The 20,590-nt window shown below is 42.4% G+C and overlaps 1 protein-coding gene across 1 annotated transcript in view; it reads left to right on the top strand.

Annotated features, from left to right (window-relative positions):
• The first annotated feature begins 792 nt into the window (after positions 1–792).
• LOC126336201 (uncharacterized) overlaps positions 793–20,590 on the top strand; it is an 88,003-nt gene continuing 68,205 nt past the window's right edge. Inside the window, exon 1 of the mRNA XM_049999706.1 lies at positions 793–917. Coding sequence (XP_049855663.1) covers positions 848–917 — 70 coding nt within the window. The 5' untranslated portion in view covers positions 793–847. The remainder of the gene's footprint in view (positions 918–20,590) is intronic.

Below are 20,590 nucleotides of genomic sequence, written 5' to 3'. Positions count from 1 at the left end.
CCTTTCAAGACACTATCCATTCCGTTCAACTGCTCTTCCTAGTCCTTTGCTGTCTCTGACAGAATTACAATATCATCGGCAAACCTCAAGGTTTCTATCCCTTCTCCATGGATTGTAATACCTACTCCGAATTTTTCTTTTGTTTCCTTAACTGCTTGCTCAATATACAGATTGAATAACATCGGGGAGGGGCTACAACCCTGTCTCACTCCCTTCCCAACCACTGCTTCCCTTTCATGCCCCTCAACTCTTATAACTGCCATTTGGTTTCTATACAAATTGTAAGTAGCCTTTCGCTCCCTACATTTTACCCCTGCCACCTAAAAAAATGGAAAGAGAGTATTCCAGTCAACATTGTCAAAAGCTTTCTCTAAGTCTACAAATGCTAGAAATGTGGGTTTGCCTTTCCTAGATCTAGCTTCTAAGATAAGTCGTAGGGTCAATATTGCCTCACGTGTTCCAATATTTCTACGGAATCCAAACTTATCTTCCCCAAGATCGACTTCTAATAAGTTTTCCATTCGTCTGTAAAGAACTGCAAATCATACAGGGCTTATATTCATCCATTTGGAGACGACTGGAATGTTAGCTGTTTCCCTACGGCGTATGAGGTATCGTAATATGTGTTTTGTGTTACCATATTGTCGAGTCACAAGAGTCACAGGGTGTGCTCTGTTAGTGTGCTGAAAGGTGAGAGTATCTGGAAGTGGGAGGCTATTGCAGCTAGCAAGCCGCGGTGTCCTTGGCAGAGGCCATAAGGAGAGGCCGCAGCGTCGTGGCGTTGCGGCAGGGCAGAGGCTGCGCCTGCGGCGGGGCCCGTGCAGTCTGCTACCTGGCTGCGCACGTGATGGGTCGCCCGAGAGCGCCGCTGCTGCTGGCGGCTGCACTCTGCGTCTGCGCCGCGCTCTGCTCGCAAGGTCAGTCACCCCAGCACAGGCCAACCTGTACGCATGTAACTGACAAGGGGGACACAACACTGTATCTATGTTCTGTCGCTAGCAACAGCAAGAGTCATCGACTCCAACCATCTACATTTACATCTGCATCTACATTTATACTCCGCAAGCCAACCAACGGTGTGTGGCGGAGGGCACTTTACGTGCCACTGTCATTACCTCCCTTTCCTGTTCCACTCGCGTATGGTTCACGGGAAGAACGACTGCCTGAAAGCCTCCGTGCGCGCACGCTCGAATCTCTCTAATTTTACATTCGTGGTCTCCTCGGGAGGTATAAGTAGGGGGAAGCAATATATTCGATACCTCACGCAGAAACGCACCCTCTCGAAACCTGGACAGCAAGCTACACCGCGATGCTGAGCGCCTCTCTTGCATAGTCTGCCATTTGAGTTTGCTAAACATCTCCGTAACCCTATCATGGTTACCAAATAACCCTGTGACGAAACGCGCCGCTCTTCTCTATCTCCTCTGCCATCCCGACCTGGTACGGATCCCACACTGACGAGCAATACTCAAGTATAGGTCGAACAAGCATTATGGAAGCCACCTCCTCTGTTGACGGACTACATTTTCTTAGGACTCTCCCAATGAATCTCAACCTGGTACCCGCCTTACCAACAATTAATTTTATATGATCATTCCACTTCAAATTGTTCCGCACGCATAGTCCCAGATATTTTACAGAAGTAACTGCTACCAGTGTTTGTTCCGCTATCAATTAATTATACAATAAAGGATCCTTCTTTCTATGTATTCGCAATACATTACATTTGTCTATATTAAGGGCCAGTTGCCACTCCCTGCACCAAGTGCCTATCCGCTGCAGATCTTCCTGCATTTCGCTGCAATTTTCTAATGCTCCAACTTCTCTGTATACTAAAGCATCATCCGCGAAAAGCCGCATGGAACTCCGGCACTATCTACTAGGTCATTTATATATATTGTGAAAAGCAATGGTCCCATAACACTCCCCTGTGGCACGCCAGAAGTTACTTTAACGTTTGTAGACGTCTCTCCATTGAGAGCAGCATGCTGAGTTCTGTTTGCTAAAAACTCTTCAATCCAGCCACACAGCTGGTTTGATATCCCGTAGTCTCTTACTTTGTTGTCGACTTGTCTCCTTACACAGAGTGAATCACCTAAAACTTGCATTGTGAAATGGAAAGTGCTATTAATGTGCGGTTCTCACAGAATCGATTGGTAGTTAGGGGCTCGTATTGTTAGCCAATCAACGAATTGTAATAGCGCACTTTTTCCGCAAACATACACTTCTTTAAATGGAACGATGCCTATTAATGTTAACAAGCGAAAAGCAGGTTAAATTAGAGTCTCAGTGGGGTTTCTAGCAGGATTCTAGTGGGAGTCGTTTACGAGATACCGTATTTTAAAAAGTACCCATACCTACACTTGTACGATAACTGTTGTAGCACATACTGAAGAACAACAGTAGTGCATACACAAGTTAGGTGAATTCTGGTTAGCAACGAAACAGTTGACCATCGCAGGTTCTGTTCAAGGTGACCATCGCCAGCTGGTCCCAGTCTGGTATGGAACGACTGGTGGACACGTGCCAGCATTTCAGCGGAGATGTCCGAGCAAGCTGCAGTAATAAGCCGTTGAGTATCATCGGGTGTAGTTGGTACATTCTAGTAGACAGCATCTTTCGACTTTCGAAACAGAAAAAAAATCTACAGGCGTCAACTCCGGGTAACGAATCGGAAACGGTAAATGTGTGTCTCATGAGGAGCTGTTCGATCCCTGTAACCTATCTTTTTTAACTCCCTATGGACAATCGCTCGTAGTAATTTGAAACTCACAAGTGATTCCTTCCGCCGATTTCATCTTATTTTCTGCAACCAGCCTCCGCAAAGTTCGACGGTCTCTGTCCGTCAGTTCATTAGGTCTGCGTTTTTTTTGTTTTTTTTTTTTTTGTTTATATGTAGCTACTCCTTCGCGTTTCTACTTCACAATCACTCACGATGGACTTGAAACTCAGGTGTCATCCAATGACTATTCCACGTTCGAAGTTACTGGTCGGCCGAGGTGGCCGAGCGGTTCTTGGCGCTACAGTCTGGAACCGTGCTACCGCTACGGTTGCAGGTTCGAATCCTACATCGGGCATGGATGTGTGTGATGCCTTTAGGTTAGTTAGGTTTACGTAGTTCTAAGTTCTAGAGAACTGATGACCTCAGAAGTTAAGTCCCATAATGCTAAGAGCCATTTGAGGCATTTTGAAGTTACCTGACCAACCCCTTTCGGTATTATTGTTTGGAAATTTGTGGTAAGGTCTTGTGGGACCAAACTCTTTAGGTAATCAGTCCCTAAGCTTACACGCTACTTAATCCAACTTAAACTGACTTACGCTAAGGACATCACATCCGCCCATGACCACCAACGGGGGAAGCAGCGCGGTCCGTGACAAGGCGCCTCAGGCCGCTCGGCTACCCTCAGAATTCAAGAAGAAAATAATAATTCCAATCCCAAAGAAGGAAGGTGTTGACAGATGTGAAAATTACCGAACTATCAGTTTAATAAGTCACAGTTGCAAGATACTAACGCGATTTTTTACAGACGAATGGAAAAACTGGTAGAAGCCGACCTCGGGGAAGCTCAGTTTGGATTCCCCAAAAATATTGGAACACGTGAGGCAATACTGACCCTATAGATAGATTAAGGAAAGGCAATCCTACGTTTTTAGCATTTGTAGACTTAGAGAAAGCTTTTGACAATGTTGACTGGAATACTCTCTTTCCAATTTTTTAGGTGGCAGGGGTAAAATGTAGGGAGCGAAAGGCTACTTACAATTTGTATAGAAACCAAATGGTAGTTATAAGAGTTTAGGGGCATGAAAGGGAAGCAGTGGTTGGGAAGGGAGTGAGACAGAGTTGTAGCCTCTCCCCGATGTTATTCAATCTGTATATTGAGCAAGCAGTTAAGGAAACAAAAGAAAAATTCGGAGTAGGTATTACAATCCATGGAGAAGAAATAGAAACCTTTAGGTTTGCCGATGATATTGTAATTCTGTCAGAGACAGCAAAGGACTTGGAAGAGCAGTTGAACGGAATGGACAGTGTCTTGAAGGGAGGATGTAAGATGAACATCAACAAAAGCATAACGAGTATAAGGAATGTAGTTGAATTAAATCGGGTGATGCTGAGGGAATTCGATTAGGAAATGAGAAACTTAAAGTAGTAAAGGAGTTTTGCTGTTTGGGGAGCAAAATAACTGATGATGGTCGAAGTAGAGAGTATATAAAATGTAGACTGGCAATGGCAAGGAAAGTGTTTCTGAGGAAGAGGAATTTGTTAACATCGAGTATAGATTTAAATGTCAGGAAGTTGTTTCTGAAAGTATTTGTATGGTGTGTAGCCATGTATGTAAGTGAAACATGGACGATAAATAGTTTAGACAAGAAGAGAATAGAAGCTTTCGAAATGTGGTGCTACAGAATAATGCTGAAGATTAGATGGGTAGATCACATAACTAATGATGAAGTATTGAATAGAATTGTGGAGAAGAGGAGTATGTGGCACAACGTGACAAAAAGAAGGGACCGGTTAGTAGGACATGTTCTGAGGCATCAAGGGATCACAAATTTAGCATTGGAGGGCAGCATGGAGGGTAAAAGTCGTAGAGGGAGACCAAGAGATGAATACACTAAGCAGATTCAGAAGGATATGGGTTGTAGTAAGTACAGGGAGATGAAGAAGCTTGCACAGGATAGAGTAGCATGGAGAGCTGCATCAAACCAGTCTCAGGACTGAAGACCACAACAACAACAGGGGACGGTATCTGGTTGTAAACTGTTTATTGTGCTATTACGTCTTGTGCAAACGATGTGTTATAGGTTTTCCTTACTTCGTTCTTCTTGAAACAGTTTTCACAACGTTCAGCATTGTCTGTTTCACACATTTTTATTTACACACATTTATTTCTCGTACGTGACCTATACTGCGGAGCCCAGAAAGGAAGCGCTGCGAAAAAGTTTCGGATTGCGAGAGATCACGAGAGGTGCTCTCAATTATCAGTGTTTTATAATAAAATTTTTGATATAACTTCTTTCATTCGTAATTGTTGAATTAATTTGATCTACACAAATTATTGTTTCTCTTGTTACAACCAGTTTTAAAATAAGTAACTTTAAACCAATAACGAATAATCTGATGTAAGTTGGTGCTACAGCGAACACTCTTTCCAGTACTTAACGAAAATATTTGAATTTTAATTACTTAGTATTAACTGCAATGACCAGTTTTAGTTTCTTCTATTATCAATAAAAAGACAATAACAATCTTATACGTCGCAATTTTAGAGGGAAATCTTATTTTAAAGTTCATATAACACATACACACAATGCCGAGCTCATTTTCAAATAATACGAAACTTTAGATGCAACTCATTGATAAAATCTGCTCACTAAAAATAATAATTGTAGCTAATTGGTGTAAGCGTGCTATCTAACTTTGCAGGTAATGTTAGGTTTCCATTAAAGGACATATAAAATACTTGTGAGTAACATATTATGTATGCGTTGAAAATGAAGCTATTGATAAGTTTTCGTGAGCCAGTTATCTTATCGGATTCAAGCAAAACATGTGAAAGCACTCAGAAATGGCACATACATATAAATAAGGTTGCACTAGAAATGATCTGCTATTACTTCTATGAAAAATCTCTCTCTAGACAGATCCTGTAAGACAAAATAAATTCAATCAATGTCCAGTTTCATTACAACCTACAGGGAACTTTAATGATTTTTTTTTCATTCCATCATGAGACTACTATGGTGTCTTTCCCATAGGGAGACATATTTTGGACGAGATGACTGAACTTGTCAGACGTTATATATAAAAAAAATTCTGTTCTATAATACTGCTATGGAACAGTAATTTTGTGTTTAATTTCTGGGCTGTAATTACATGTCAAAAGATAATCTCTGTGACGTGCACGAATTCAACACAACACACTGACATGCAAATATGTAGTAACCAAGTTTCTAGAGTTGATGACATCGATTCTTGTTAAATAGTCAAGTTTTTATAAACGAATTTGTACTTAAGACACGTAAATACGTTTAAGTAAAATAATTTTTGATATTGTATCTAGGGAACGAACATAACCACAGTCCATAAGTTAGTCGCCTTGATGAGATCAGCTGAAAAGATGGTCGAAACCTCGTTACTTTTGTCGTTTTTAATAGTTTCAAAATTAGACCGGTTAATCTGCAAAGTAATTTTATTCAAATTTACTCTTACCGTGGAAGCCCACGAACTTATGTAAATACGTTATCCGTATTTTCCATTGACTCAATGCTAACATCCACGGCGGTAGCACTAGTTTATACGCAAACTAGCTACACAAGTGATTAAGAGAAAATGGAGGAATCTACGATGAGATGAATATCGAGAGCTCCGATGGCAAACGGACGAGACAGGGAGTAAGGTGGAAGAGATACACAGAGAGTCTATAGACAGGAGCTATGCTTGAAGACAGTGATATTGAAAGATTGGAGGAAACTGATGACGATGAGATGTGAGATGTAATATTGCGCTAAATATCTGACAAAATGCTAAAAGACCTAACTGGAAACGAAGTGCTGCACTGGACGACTGTCCCAAAAAATTGAGATCCTTGGTGCAACTACCTAGGACAAAACTGTTCCACCTGCTGTGTAAGATACATGAAACAGCCGAAGTACCCTGTTTCCAAGAAGGCTGTAATAATTCTAATTCCAAAGAAGGCAATTGCTGACCGGTGTGAAGATTACCGGACCATATGTTTAATAACTAGTGGTAGCAAATTATTGACTCGAATGTTTTTACAGACGAGTGGGAAAACTGGTAGACGCCGATCTCGGGGAATATCAGTTTGGGGTCTAGGAAGATGTAGGAACACATGAGACAAGCCCGAAACTAGGACCACCCTAAAAGATAGGTTGAAGGAAGGCAAACATATATTTATAGTACGTGTAAATTTAGAAAAAGCCTTTGAGAGTCGTGACTGTAATGCAATCTTTGAAATTCTGAAAGCAATAGAGAGAGCGAACGCAAAGCTATTTACAATTTGTACAGAAACCACACTGCAGTCATGAGAGCCGAATGTCATGAAAAGAGTTCAGGAGTGAGAGAGGTTGTAGCATATCTCTGATGTTATTCAGTCCGTACAATGAGTAAGCTGAGAAATAAGGGGAGTTAATGTCTAGAGAGAACAGACAAAATGTTTTAGGTTACCCGATTACACTGTAATTCTGTAAGTGACAGCAGAGGGGTTGGAAGAGCAGCTGGACGGAATGGGTAGTGTCTTGAAGGCACGTTGTGGGATGAACTTCAAAAAAAGTAAAACAAGGGTATCGGAATTTGTCAAATTAAATCAGGAATAGCTGAGGGAGTTACATTAGGAAATGAGACACTAGAATTAGAAGATGAGTTTTGCTACCTGGACAGCAAGATATCTGATGATAGCCGAAGTAGTGAGTACGTAAAATGCTTAATGAGCACAGCAAGGATACCATTTCTCAAAAAGAGAAAAATTAATCATCATCATCATTTAAGGCTAATTGCCTTTCAGTGTTCAGTCTGGAGCATAGCCCCCTTTAAAATTCCTCCATGATCCCCTATTCAGTGCTAACATTGGTGCCTCTTCTGATGTTAAGCCTATTACTTCAAAATCATTCTTAACCGAATCCAGGTACCTTCTCCTTGGTCTGCCCCGACTCCTCCTACCCTCTACTGCTGAACCCATGAGTCTCTTGGGTAACCTTGCTTCTCCCATGCGTGTAACATGACCCCACCGTCTAAGCCTGTTCGCCCTGACCGCTACATCTATAGAGTTCATTCCCAGTTTTTCTGTGATTTACTCATTGTGAAAATTAATTAACATCAAATTTTAATTTACGTTTTAGGAATTCTATTCTAAAAGCATTTTCTTGGACTGTAGCCTTGTACAGAAATGAAACGTGACGAAAAGCAGTTCAGACAGAGAGGTAGCTGAAGCTTTGGAGATGCAGTGCTATAGAAGACTACAGAAAATTAGATGGATCGCCCGACTAACAAATGAGGAGATACTGAATCGAATTTAGAGAGAGAGAAAAAAAAGAAAGAAACTGACATCATAGCTCTATGTCTTGCAGAGATGAACGGGCATACACAGGTAGGACTAGCAGGGAAAGGTGCACAAAACCAGCCTTAGGACAGGAGAACACAAAAATAACAAAATCATTTTCGATTGACATACGAAGTATGTTTTTCCTGTTAGAGGACATAGCTGAGATATTCAGTACCTCCTACAAACCTAAAGGTTCTTCTTTAGTTACTCAGGGAGTTAATGAGTGGAGAGAAGTTGTCCTTTGCTGCAGTTCTTGTCCGCACTATCACGATATGTATAACTTAGTAACATCTTGATTAACATGTAGTTGGTACACTTATTATTAAATACACGTCACGGCTTCTCATTTCTACGGTCATATCAGTCAGGTAATGATAAAAACGCTGTGTAACCCGACCCCAAATCTAGAGGATTTACTGACTTCAGTACCAAGCACCGAAAATATTACTAACTTTATAACATACGCATTGACTGTAGACTACGCATTCTGATGTGAAACCGTACATGCTAAAATTTCTGTGTATCTGCTCATAGGACTTACATAAAATGAGAATATACTCCATGTAAAGTGCCGTCCAAGAAGCAGAAAAGACTGTGGAAAGAAAAAGGTTCGGTGAAATGTTCGTTGATTTACTTAACGCAATTTCGCTACGCTAAATCTAGTTGTGTTGTTGCATTTAAATAAGCGATGCACTGCGTTTCTGACATGCTAACTGTCGAAGTACATTTGCAGACTGCGGAGATATCGTTAATTAATATCTCATCTGTGTGCACTATAGCTGAATTTACTCAAGCCGTTAGCTTACGTGTTAACATCTGTTAGGATGTTTAGTGGACCAAGTGCACACTACGCGTAGGTCATGCGGAATGTCCTCCCTATTCAAGGCTATTGGTAACGTATTCAGTGTGGAAACGTAACATTCATTTCATCTCTTGTATATGATAGGTCCGGTGTGCTCCCAACGCAAGCAGATACGTTGCCTACATCTACATCTACATCCATACTCCGCAAGCCACCTGACGGTGTGTGGCGCAGGGTACCCTGAGTACCTCTATCGGTTCTCCCTTCTATTCCAGTCTCGTATTGTACGTGGAAAGAAGGATTGTCGGTATGCTTCTGTGTGGGCTCTAATCTCTCTGATTTTATCCTCATGGTCCCTTCGCGAGATATACGTAGGAGGGAGCAATATACTGCTTGACTCTTCGGTGAAGGTATGTTCTCGGAGCTTTAAGAAAAGCCCGTACCGAGCTACTGAGCGTCTCTCCTGCAGAGTCTTCCACTGGAGTTTATCTATCATCTCCGTAACGCTTTCGCGATTACTAAATGATCCTGTAACGAAGCGCGCTGCTCTCCGTTGGATCTTCTCTATCTCTTCTATCAACCCTATCTGGTGCGGATCCCACACTGCTGAGCAGTATTCAAGCAGTGGGCGAACAAGCGTACTGTAACCTACTTCCTTTGTTGTCGGATTGCATTTCCTTACGATTCTTCCAATGAATCTGTCTGGCATCTGCTTTACCGACGATCAACTTTATATGATCATTCCATTTTAAATAACTCCTAATGCGTACTCCCAGATAATTTATGGAATTAACTGCTTCCAGTTGCTGACCGGCTATTTTGTAGCTAAATGATAAGGGACCTATCTTTCTATGTATTCGCATCACATTACACTCGTCTACATTGAGATTCAATTGCCATTCCGTGCACCATGCGTCAATTCGCTGCAGATCCTCCTGCATTTCAGTACAATTTTCCATTGTTACAACCTCTCGATACACCACAGCATCATCTGCAAAAAGCCTCAGTGAACTTCCGATGTCATCCACCAGGTCATTTATGTATATTGTGAATAGCAACGGTCCTATGACACTCCCCTGCGGCACACCTGAAATCACTCTTACTTCGGAAGACTTCTCTCCGTTGAGAATAACATGCTGCGTTCTGTTATCTAGGAACTCCTCAATCCAATCAGTCAATTGATCTGATAGTCCGTATGCTCTTACTTTGTTCATTAAACGACTGTGGGGAACTGTGTCAAACGCCTTGCGGAAGTAAAGAAACACGGCATCTACCTGTGAACCCGTGTCTAAGGCCCTCTGAGTCTCGTGGACGAATAGCGCGAGCTGGGTTTCAAACGACCGTCTTTTTTGAAACCCATGCTGATTCCTACAGAGTAGATTTCTAGTCTCCAGAAAAGACATTATACTCGAACATAATACGAGTTCCAAAATTCTACAACTGATCGACGTTAGAGATATAGGTCTATAGTTCTGCACATCTGTTCGACGTCCCTTCTTGAAAACGGGGATGACCTGTGCCCTTTTCCAATTCTTTGGAACGCTTCGCTCTTCTAGAGACCTACGGTACACCGCTGCAAGAAGGGGGGTAAGTTCCTTCGCGTACTCTGTGTAAAATAGAACTGGTATCCCATCAGCGGCCTTTCCTAACAGATGTTTAATACGTTCTCTAACTCAGGAAATACGTTACAGTCATGGAACAAATTACTGTAATCGAGTAGAACAAACATAGTCGAGAGTGCTGCCTCAGAATCTGTTTCAGTGTGTGACCGACTTTTAGCTATTTTTCCGTTAGTTATTTTTTTCATCTCTGTTTATCTGTCGCAGCAAATGTCCTCCAAACTTATTTTAAATGTTCCGATTTATCTGTTCTGTTTCAACTTAAACTATCACGTTGTTTCTTCTCGGGTGGCTTAGCAGATTCCCAGCTTAACCTTTCCCATTTTCTAGTGAGGAGATCCGTAGACTTAATACCAATATTTAATACCTCCAAGGCTCTTTTGAGCACAGAATATATCTATCCCCTTATCACATGTTTTACGTGCTGTTGCAAGTCGGAGAAATGCAGGAATCATAGATTCTGTTGTAAAGGGCTGTCAGACATTTCCGCAGAATATCTCTATTTTTAAAATTCTTACTTATGGGAAATATTGCTGCCGCCGTCCTTGGTGGGATACAAATCAGTGGGATTATGCCGTTTTTTCTCTTTCATTCACCTCATAATTATGAAGGCGTGTTGAAAAGTTATAACTCCGACTTTTATGTAAAAATGCTTAACACGATCTAAATAAAACAAAAGTTATCAACATTCTAACTCTTCATTCATCGTGTGTACACATTTGTTGCTCTCTGCAGCTAGAGGGCTCCGATGTAGCGTATAATGTGGCGATATACACTCCTAGAAATTGAAATAAGAACACCGTGAATTCATTGTCCCACGAAGGGGAAACTTTATTGACACATTCCTGGGGTCAGATACATCACACGATCACACTGACAGAACCACAGGCACATAGACACAGGCAACAGAGCATGCACCATGTCGGCACTACTACAGTGTATATCCACCTTTCGCAGCAATGCAGGCTGCTATTCTCCCATGGAGACGATCGTAGAGATGCTGGATGTAGTCCTGTGGAACGGCTTGCCATGCCATTTCCACCTGGCGCCTCAGTTGGACCAGCGTTCGTGCCGGACGTGCACACCGCGTGAGACGACGCTTCATCCAGTCCCAAACATGCTCAATGGGGGACAGATCCGGAGATCTTGCTGGCCAGGGTAGTTGACTTACACCTTCTAGAGCACGTTGGGTGGCACGGGATACATGCGGACGTGCATTGTCCTGTTGGAACAGCAAGTTCCCTTGCCGGTCTAGGAATGGTAGAACGATGGGTTCGATGACGGTTTGGGTGTACCGTGCACTATTCAATGTCCCCTCGACGATCACCAGAGGTGTACGGCCAGTGTAGGAGATCGCTCCCCACACCATGATGCCGGGTGTTGGCCCTGTGTGCCTCGGTCGCATGCAGTCCTGATTGTGGCGCTCACCTGCACGGCGCCAAACACGCATACGACCATCATTGGCACCAAGGCAGAAGCGATTCTCATCGCTGAAGACGACACGTCTCCATTCGTCCCTCCATTCACGCCTGTCGCGACACCACTGGAGGCGGGCTGTACGATGTTGGGGCGTGAGCGGAAGACGGCCTAACGGTGTGCGGGACCGTAGCCCAGCTTCATGGAGACGGTTGCGAATGGTCCTCGCCGATACCCCAGGAGCAACAGTGTCCCTAATTTGCTGGGAAGTGGCGGTGCGGTCCCCTACGGCACTGCGTAGGATCCTACGGTCTTGGCGTGCATCCGTGCGTCGCTGCGGTCCGGTCCCAGGTCCACGGGCACGTGCACCTTCCGCCGACCTCTGGCGACAACATCGATGTACTGTGGAGACCTCACGCCCCACGTGTTGAGCAATTCGGCGGTACGTCCACCCGGCCTCCCGCATGCCGACTATACGCCCTCGCTCAAAGTCCGTCAACTGCACATAAGGTTCAGTCCACGCTGTCGCGGCATGCTACCAGTGTTAAAGACTGCGATGGAGCTCCGTATGCCACGGCAAACTGGCTGACACTGACGGCGGCGGTGCACAAATGCTGCGCAGCTTGCGCCATTCGACGGCCAACACCGCGGTTCCTGGTGTGTCCGCTGTGCCGTGCGTGTGATCATTGCTTGTACAGCCCTCTCGCAGTGTCCGGAGCAAGTATGGTGGGTCTGACACACCGGTGTCAATGTGTTCCTTTTTCCATTTCCAGGAGTGCATTCAAGATAGAGGATTAAGTCTAATGTATGGGATCAGCGATAAGCGTGTAGATGGTTCAGATGGCTCTAAGCACTATGGGACGTAACATCTGAGGTCATCAGTCTCCTTGACGTACAACTACTTAAACCTAACTAAACTAAGAACATCACACACATCCATGCCCGAAGCAGGAATCGAACCTGCAACCGTAGCAGCAGCGCGGTTCCTGACTGAAGCGCCTAGAACCGGTCGGCCACAGCGGCAGGCTAAACGTGTATAACACACTGTAAATTATATAGTAGCAAACATTACACCTCGAGAGAACAAGAGAGGAAAAAATGAAACCAGACCCAGTGTTATAGTTTTATGCCCTGCGATAGTTGCTTCGGCCTAATCGAGAAGAACACGCGTACCAAAGAGGGGATTTTATTGCCACAGAAAGGTGAGAAAAGAGTGAAAAAGACGTCACCATCGAAGTTACATGTAATCACTGTGAACACTGCTGTGATAAGAGACTTGTGAGTCATCCGAAACCTTACTTCCTAAAAACCTTTACAACTGATACCACAGATTGAGTTCTAACGTCTATTTGTCGAGTATTTCATTACATTCACAATTGAGATGTGGTAGACTGTAGTGTATCTGCAAGTATGCCTATCTTCTGCAACTTCAGGCTGCTGAAGAAATCGTAGAACATTATCCTCACTGCTCCATGTGCATACCAAGGAAAGCTGCCATTAAAACTCCCGAAAGTAAAAGACACAACGGCACTCGCACAGCAGTACGTACCACATGATGACATGTGGCACTACGAAGCACTGAAGTGTACCTAACGTGAAAGCTGTGCTGACTCTCATACAGAAGACGAAGACAACGCTTAAACATCAACCATTCCACTTCCTGTAGTGAATATTTTTCTTTTATTTTCTTTGTTTATTTCGATTCAAAGAGCACAACTCTTTATTATATATTGGCTTTGTCATCTTAGACGTTAATGATATAAATAAAGAAAAATTCTCAAATATTAAGCATTTTTTAAATTTTAGTGATAGACAAACGTAACTCCGTTTAAAATGTATATTACTGTACATAATACAAATCGGTCTGAACTTTCATATTGTACACACCCATTACCGTCTTAAAGTAGGCGCTTCGAGAATATATCTCTCCGAACTATTCAAGCCATATCAAATACGTTGATAAGTTTTATGTCTCTCCTGAAACAAAAATGCTAGAATGGAGTTATGCCCCTCTCCTCCCCCCCTTTCAACAGACCATTCATTTGTGGACTGACCCCTTTGTAAAAACAACGTACAACTAACTTTCCTCGTAGCCACCCTTACTACTGTACCCTTGAAACCATCGCCCATTTATTCCTATTTAGAAACTATTCATTTCAGCATAGCATCCGACATTATCGATATTTGTTTTACATAGTCCAGTCTGTACGTTTTTAGTTTTGCCACTCTACTGCGCCTTCTAGAGTCAAACTAATTAATCCTGAGAGATTTAGCTGATACCTCTTTATCCATATAACTTTTTCTTTCGGTCCCTACACTTCCCAGAATCTCTCCATCTCGTACTTCATTTACACACTTAATTTTTATTTCACTTCTTACAGAACTACTCAACAGTTAAGATGTATACCAGATTCATATTCTACAGTTTTCGAGCTTCTTTTATCAGTTTTTTTAAAATTTTGTTCTCCGTTACACTTTTAGAAGATTTTCAAAACATTCTTCCTATTTATTAATTGGTTTAAAATTTCCAGTTCAAACAACATTGGCGATGAAGTTTAATTCTAACTTACATCATTCTTACACTTTTATCACTCTCACGCTTTGCAAACAGTGCACATAATCATCCGCCTCCGTAGGAGACATTCACACTGTTTTGAAAAAAGCTTAATCATCTCAGTTCACTTTAATTTCAGTAAATCATAATTAAATATTGAAAGATTTGTTAATTTCACGACAATATGGGGAATAATTTCTTCTGGCTCAATCACTATCTGGTTACTGAGATGTGTCAACGATACTTATTTACTTGTAAAAGGGCGTGCTGAAATATAATGCTTCAGAATTTTTTATTTTAAAACTCGTAAGTGTTTTTAAGAAGAAGCGTGTTTGATTAGTAATCAAAACGTCTTCGCTCCCGGGTTAGTCTCGCCACTGCTTAAATTTTGATTAATAATCAGCATTGACGGCCGAATACTTCCGGCATAAGAAGTCACCCCATTCTGCCAACGGCCTTGGCCGAGGGCGGAGGAGCGGACAGAGGTTCAGGGCACTCTCTTGTCCCAGGGGTGGGAAACCGTACCTAAAGGTGGAAGAATCAGCAATGATCAACGGCATGAGGATGCACAACGCAATGAAAACCACTGCATTAAAGACACGTAACGTGTATCCATAGGACATTTGGCCTGTAATTGAAGAAGTGTCATGTTGATCTCTCCATTGGCAAAAGATTCCGGAATAGTCCGAAATTCGGACCTCCGGGAAGGGACTGCCAAGGGGGAGGTGAGCATGAGGAAAAGTATGAATAATTAACGAGAGTAAAATGTTTGATGGGTCGGGGCGTGAAATGTCAGAAGTTTGAACGCAGTAGGGAAACTAGAAAATCTGAAAAGGGAAAAGTAAAGGTTCTATCTATATACAGTAAAGGTCAGTGAAAAAAGACAAGGATTTCTGGTCAGATGAGTATAGGGTAATATCACCAGGAGCAGAAAATACTACAACGTGACTAGGGTTCGCTATGAATAGGAAGGTAGGGCAAAGAAGGTGTTACTGGGAACAGTTCAGTGATAGGATTACTCTTATCAAATTCAGAAGCAAACCAACACCGAGAACGATAGTTCCGGTATACATGTCGACATCGCAATCTGAAGATGAAGAAATAAAGCAATTATATGAGGATATTGAAAGGGTAACACAATACACAAATGGAGAGGTCATAGCGGACTAGAATTCAGTTGTAGTGGAAGGAGTAGAAGAAAATGTTACAGGGGAATATCGGCTTGGGACAAGGAATGAGAGAGGAGAAAGACTAATAGAGCTCTGTAAAAGAAATTGAGCTTGTAATAGCGAACACTCTGTTCAAGAATCACAAAGGGAAGAGGTATATTTGGAAAAGGCTGGATGATACGGGAAGATTTCAGCTAGATTACATCATGGTCAGACAGAGATCTCGAAATCACATACTGAATTTTACGTCATACCCAGGAACAGATGTAGACTCAGATCACAATACAGTAGTGATGGAGAGTAGGCTGAAGTTTAAGAGATTAGTAAGAAAACACCAAAACGCAAAGAAGTGAGATACGGAAGTACTAAGGAATGATGACATACGCTTGAAATTCTTTAAGGCTATTGGTACAGACATAAGGAATAGCTCAGTAGGCAGTGCAGTTGAAGAGGAATGATCACCTGTAAAAATGGCCATCACCAAAGTTGGAAAGAAAAACATAGGTACAAAGAAGATAACTGTGAAGAAACCATGGGTTGTAGGAGAAATACTTTATTTGATCGATGAAAGGAGGAAGTAAAAAAGTGTTCCGAGAAACTCAGAGATTCAGAAATAAAAGTCGCTGAGGAATGAAATAAATAGGAAGTGCAGGGAAGCTAAGACGAAATGGCTGCATAAAAAACATGAAGAAATCGAAAAAGAAATGATTATCGGAAGGACAAACTCAACATACAGGAAAGTCAAAACAACCTTCGGTGACATTAAAAGCAATGGTGTTAACATTAAGAGTGTGACTGGAATTCCACTGTTAAATGCAGAAGAGCGAGCGGATAGGTAGAAAGAATACATTGGGAGCCTCTATAACAGGGAAGATTAGTCTGAAGTGATAGAAAAAGAAACTGGAGTCGATTTAGAAGAGATAGGGATCCAGTATTAGAATCAGAATTTAAGAGAGCTTTGGAAGACTTAAGATCAAATAAGGCAGGAGGGACAGATAACATTCCATCAAAATTTCTAAAATCATAGGGAGAAATGGCAGCAAAACGACTACTCACATTGGCGTGCAGAATTTATGAGTCCGGTGACAAAGCATCTGACTTTCGGAAAAATATCGTCCACACAATTCCGGAGACTGCGAGAGCTGACAAGTGCGAGAATTATCCTTTTCCACTTCATTGGATTTCTAAATCGCTTTCGACCACTTTGACGACTTACATTTATACCCACATTCCCGTGAAAATTCACTTCCTGTATCATCATTACTGGTGTTAACATACACTGCCTGAATCTGCATCGTTTGCCATTTCTCCGATTAATAGCTGGAGAAAGGAAAAAAAAAACTGTTCAAATGTATGTGAAATCTTATGGGACTTAATTGCCAATGTCATCAGTCCCTACGCTTACACACTACTTAACCTAAATTATCCTAAGGACAAACACACACACCCATACGCGAGGGAGGACTCGAACCTCCGCCTGGACCAGCCGCACAGTCAACGACTGCAGCGCCTCAGACCGCACGGCTGGAGAAAGCAAAGCTACATTTACAAGAGTAAGAATATGCTTCTTCCTACCTAGCTATTGATGAACCACGTTGGCGCAAGAGAGAGATATATCCTGGTCATGCCTCTCTCTTTCCCCAGATGCAGGAGGAACCATATGTATTAGCGTTAGCTTCCAGCGGATCTACCTTATTCTTGCATCAAAGATGAAACGAATTTTACTTGATGGAAGAATGAGGTAAATCCGCTGGAAACTGACTGTAATACATATGGTTAAGACTTAACTTCCACCTGCATCTGGAGAAAGAGAGAGGCATCACCAGAATATATCTCTCTCTTGCGCCAAAATGGTTCATCAATAGCTCGGTAAGGAGATGAACAGTTTATCGTGAATTTTGGAGTTACCCCTGTTGCGACAAACCCTCCAATTGTAGGGTAATGTTTATGGAAAAATAAGTTACCCAGAAATAAATGCACCAATACCAGGTAACGAGTAATAGTAGAAATGGTTAAAATTGCACAGACAAAACGTAGACGGAAGTCTAGCTCTCCTTTCTTCTGAGAAAGATCAGAATAGGTAAAGATAAATCCGAAAAATAACTGTCAATCTTAATTAAGTATACATTACCGTCGTCAAGAGGTACAATATCAACACATGGAATCAAACAGGATAAAATTATTGTTCTCCATCCATTGCTTGTCTTCTGTGTTCCAATGAGATTTCATCTGTGCTACAGTTTTGTAACTAATACTTCCACGCTGAAGTCATACCACTCTCATCTAACTGCATCAAGCGACATCCATGATAACATTTTTATTGTAATATCAAACACAGTGACTGAAGACGTTCGACCCATATTACTATGGGCACAAGTCTGTGCGGATAAGGGAAATGCTTTTAGCATCTGAAAGCCTCTTATGCGCATCCACGTCGTCTCTTTTATCCACATCCGTGGATATGAACCTTTTTGTACAGGTAAAACTTATTATATGCACCGGAGCTATGCCAGGTTTGCACTTGCCGTGAATTTTTGTCGTCAACGTTTACAATGCTTTCCTCATACCTGTCTGTTTCTGTTTTCTTTGCTTCTTGTTGCCTGTTTACCTTCCCCTATTACCTCTTGCTCCTATCTGGACGTAAACTTTTTGCAACAGATTCGATTCCATCTATACTGTTACCATAAATTCCTGTTACAAATTACATTCAACAAAAACGCAGTGAAGAAAAGAGGGCCATGTACAGCGGCAAACGAGTGACTAGTGGCGCAATGTTATCATAGCAGTGTGGCCAGCGACATTGTCTCCTCAGTTGTATTGGTTCAACAATGGAACACTGCAAAGGATGTGATACCGTCTGCAGTGACAGAATACTGTCCGTTAGTACATGTTGGCCTGGCAGCACACGTGCTGAGTTGGCTATCATTGTGGTGAAACCATATAGCTTCACACTGTAATCGACGTATGGATACTGCAGCTGGCATTCTTGGGCGGGAAAGATGTAACGTTTTCCAGTGCAAAGTGGGTCAGTGCTTGAGGTGGCATCAGATACAACATGCGATCTCTTATGTGATGTATTGATCCTAATGCGTGTAGCAACCACCACATGTGAGAAGATTCCAAGGCCAAGCAACTGGACGTATTCTAGGTATTTCCACTATCAGGCCGCAAATAGTGATTAATGAACAGTACCTCTTCACAGAATGATGGGTAGCTCTGAGTAGTGTAACTACAATGGTGCCACCCCACTGACATCATCCAAGATGGAGGCTGTGACATCAGCTAATGATGTCAGTACCATTATCCAAGATGGCGGCCATGGCCTCAGCTGATGATACGAGTTATCCAAGATGGTTGCCGTGACGTCAGCTGATGACGCGAGTACTGTTATCCAAGATGGCAGCTTTTGGCGGGAAAGTGACACTCCCCCTGCTACACTCTGCTGGCTGGAAGGTTGAATTTTGACGGTAAATTGAATTATGTGCTTCTATGGGTCACCCACCCCAACTTTCCGACTTTTTTGCGTGATGCTGCGTCATACTGTTGGAAAATGGGTGTGGATTTTCGAGAGAATTTTGCTCTAAGAGCTTAGTCCTGCAGCTCAGGTTAGTCAGTATGGCGGGAATTTCGAATTTTGGAGGGAATTTTGCTCCGGAAGCTTACTCCTGCAGCTGAGGGGAGTTAGTACGGTGTTGCCACCACTAGAGACTGCTCATGATGTCATTCAATTAGAATATAATTTGTTTAAATTTGTATAAATTTCATTAAATTTATTATCTATCTACAGCATTATTGGCTTAGTTTGGTGTTACCACCACAAGGGGCTGAGATATCAGTACTTGTTGAGCTGTCAGTGTGGAAGGAGCACGAGGAAATGGTGATGACAGAAAGAGCGAGTTTTAATTGCTGTATTACATGCACCCATTCAGCCGAGGAGTGCATCCACAGCTCACTGCATGAAGAATTGAATCGAACATTAATTCTTGAACGTATGACGAGGAAGCATACAGTTCTGCAAATAAATGCTTTGAATTAAAGATAAAATTCAAAACACATAGAAACATCTGCCCCTGCTGGAATTGTCTACCATTTCTTAAACCTATGTATAAGTCCCACGACACGAGAGACAACTTCCTCTGATCCACCTGACCAAAGAACTGACCTAGTTCGCGAGTTCACCACTAGACGGCGCCACGATAGATCACATGTTTGTGCAGTTCAGTCCATAGGAGGACAGCACCATGATGCAGTCTGGAGAGGGAAATTGGTGGAAAAAGGAATCAGCTTGTTCTAGGCTTCTGGAAAGAGGACGGGGTGTACTTTATATATTTTTGGAACAACTCATTTAGGGACGGATTTCACGTAGATTATTTATTACGCTGATACAAAACACTCACCCTGACGTGCTTGCGATCACAATATACAGTTTACAGACCTGGAAACTACTAGTAAATAGTACAGTACACTTATATACAGAGACGGAGACAACTCATAAATTACCAGAATAATCCAGTACACAGTATAATGCATGCAAACATGTTCACCATGCTTAAAGACCCGAAAATAATGCAGTGCACAGACACTCAGGCAAGTACACCTAAAAAAAGAAAGCAACCTATCAGCGACTCGAACCCTGATTCTACTGGATGGAAAGCCTAAGTGTGCACCCACTAATACATGGAAACTGTCCAATTGCAGGAGAGGAAGGTTAACTTAGTGTACATTATTTATTTTTGTCAGGAAACTGACTCAAATATCAAATGGTTCAAATGGCTCTGAGCAGTATGTGACTTAACTTCTGAGGTCATCAGTCGCCTAGAACTTAGAACTAATTAAACCTAACTAACCTAAGGACATCACACACACCCGTGCCCGAGGCAGGATTCGAACCTGCGACCGTAGCGGTCGCTCGGTTCCAGACCGCAGCGCCAAGAACCGTTCGGCCACTCCGTCCGGCACTCAAATATCGA

Source organism: Schistocerca gregaria, chromosome 2, assembly GCF_023897955.1.
Source record: "Schistocerca gregaria isolate iqSchGreg1 chromosome 2, iqSchGreg1.2, whole genome shotgun sequence".
Lineage (NCBI taxonomy): Eukaryota > Metazoa > Arthropoda > Insecta > Orthoptera > Acrididae > Schistocerca > Schistocerca gregaria.
The sequence above is the reverse complement of the archived record's forward strand: the minus strand, read 5'-3'. Positions and strand labels throughout refer to the sequence as shown.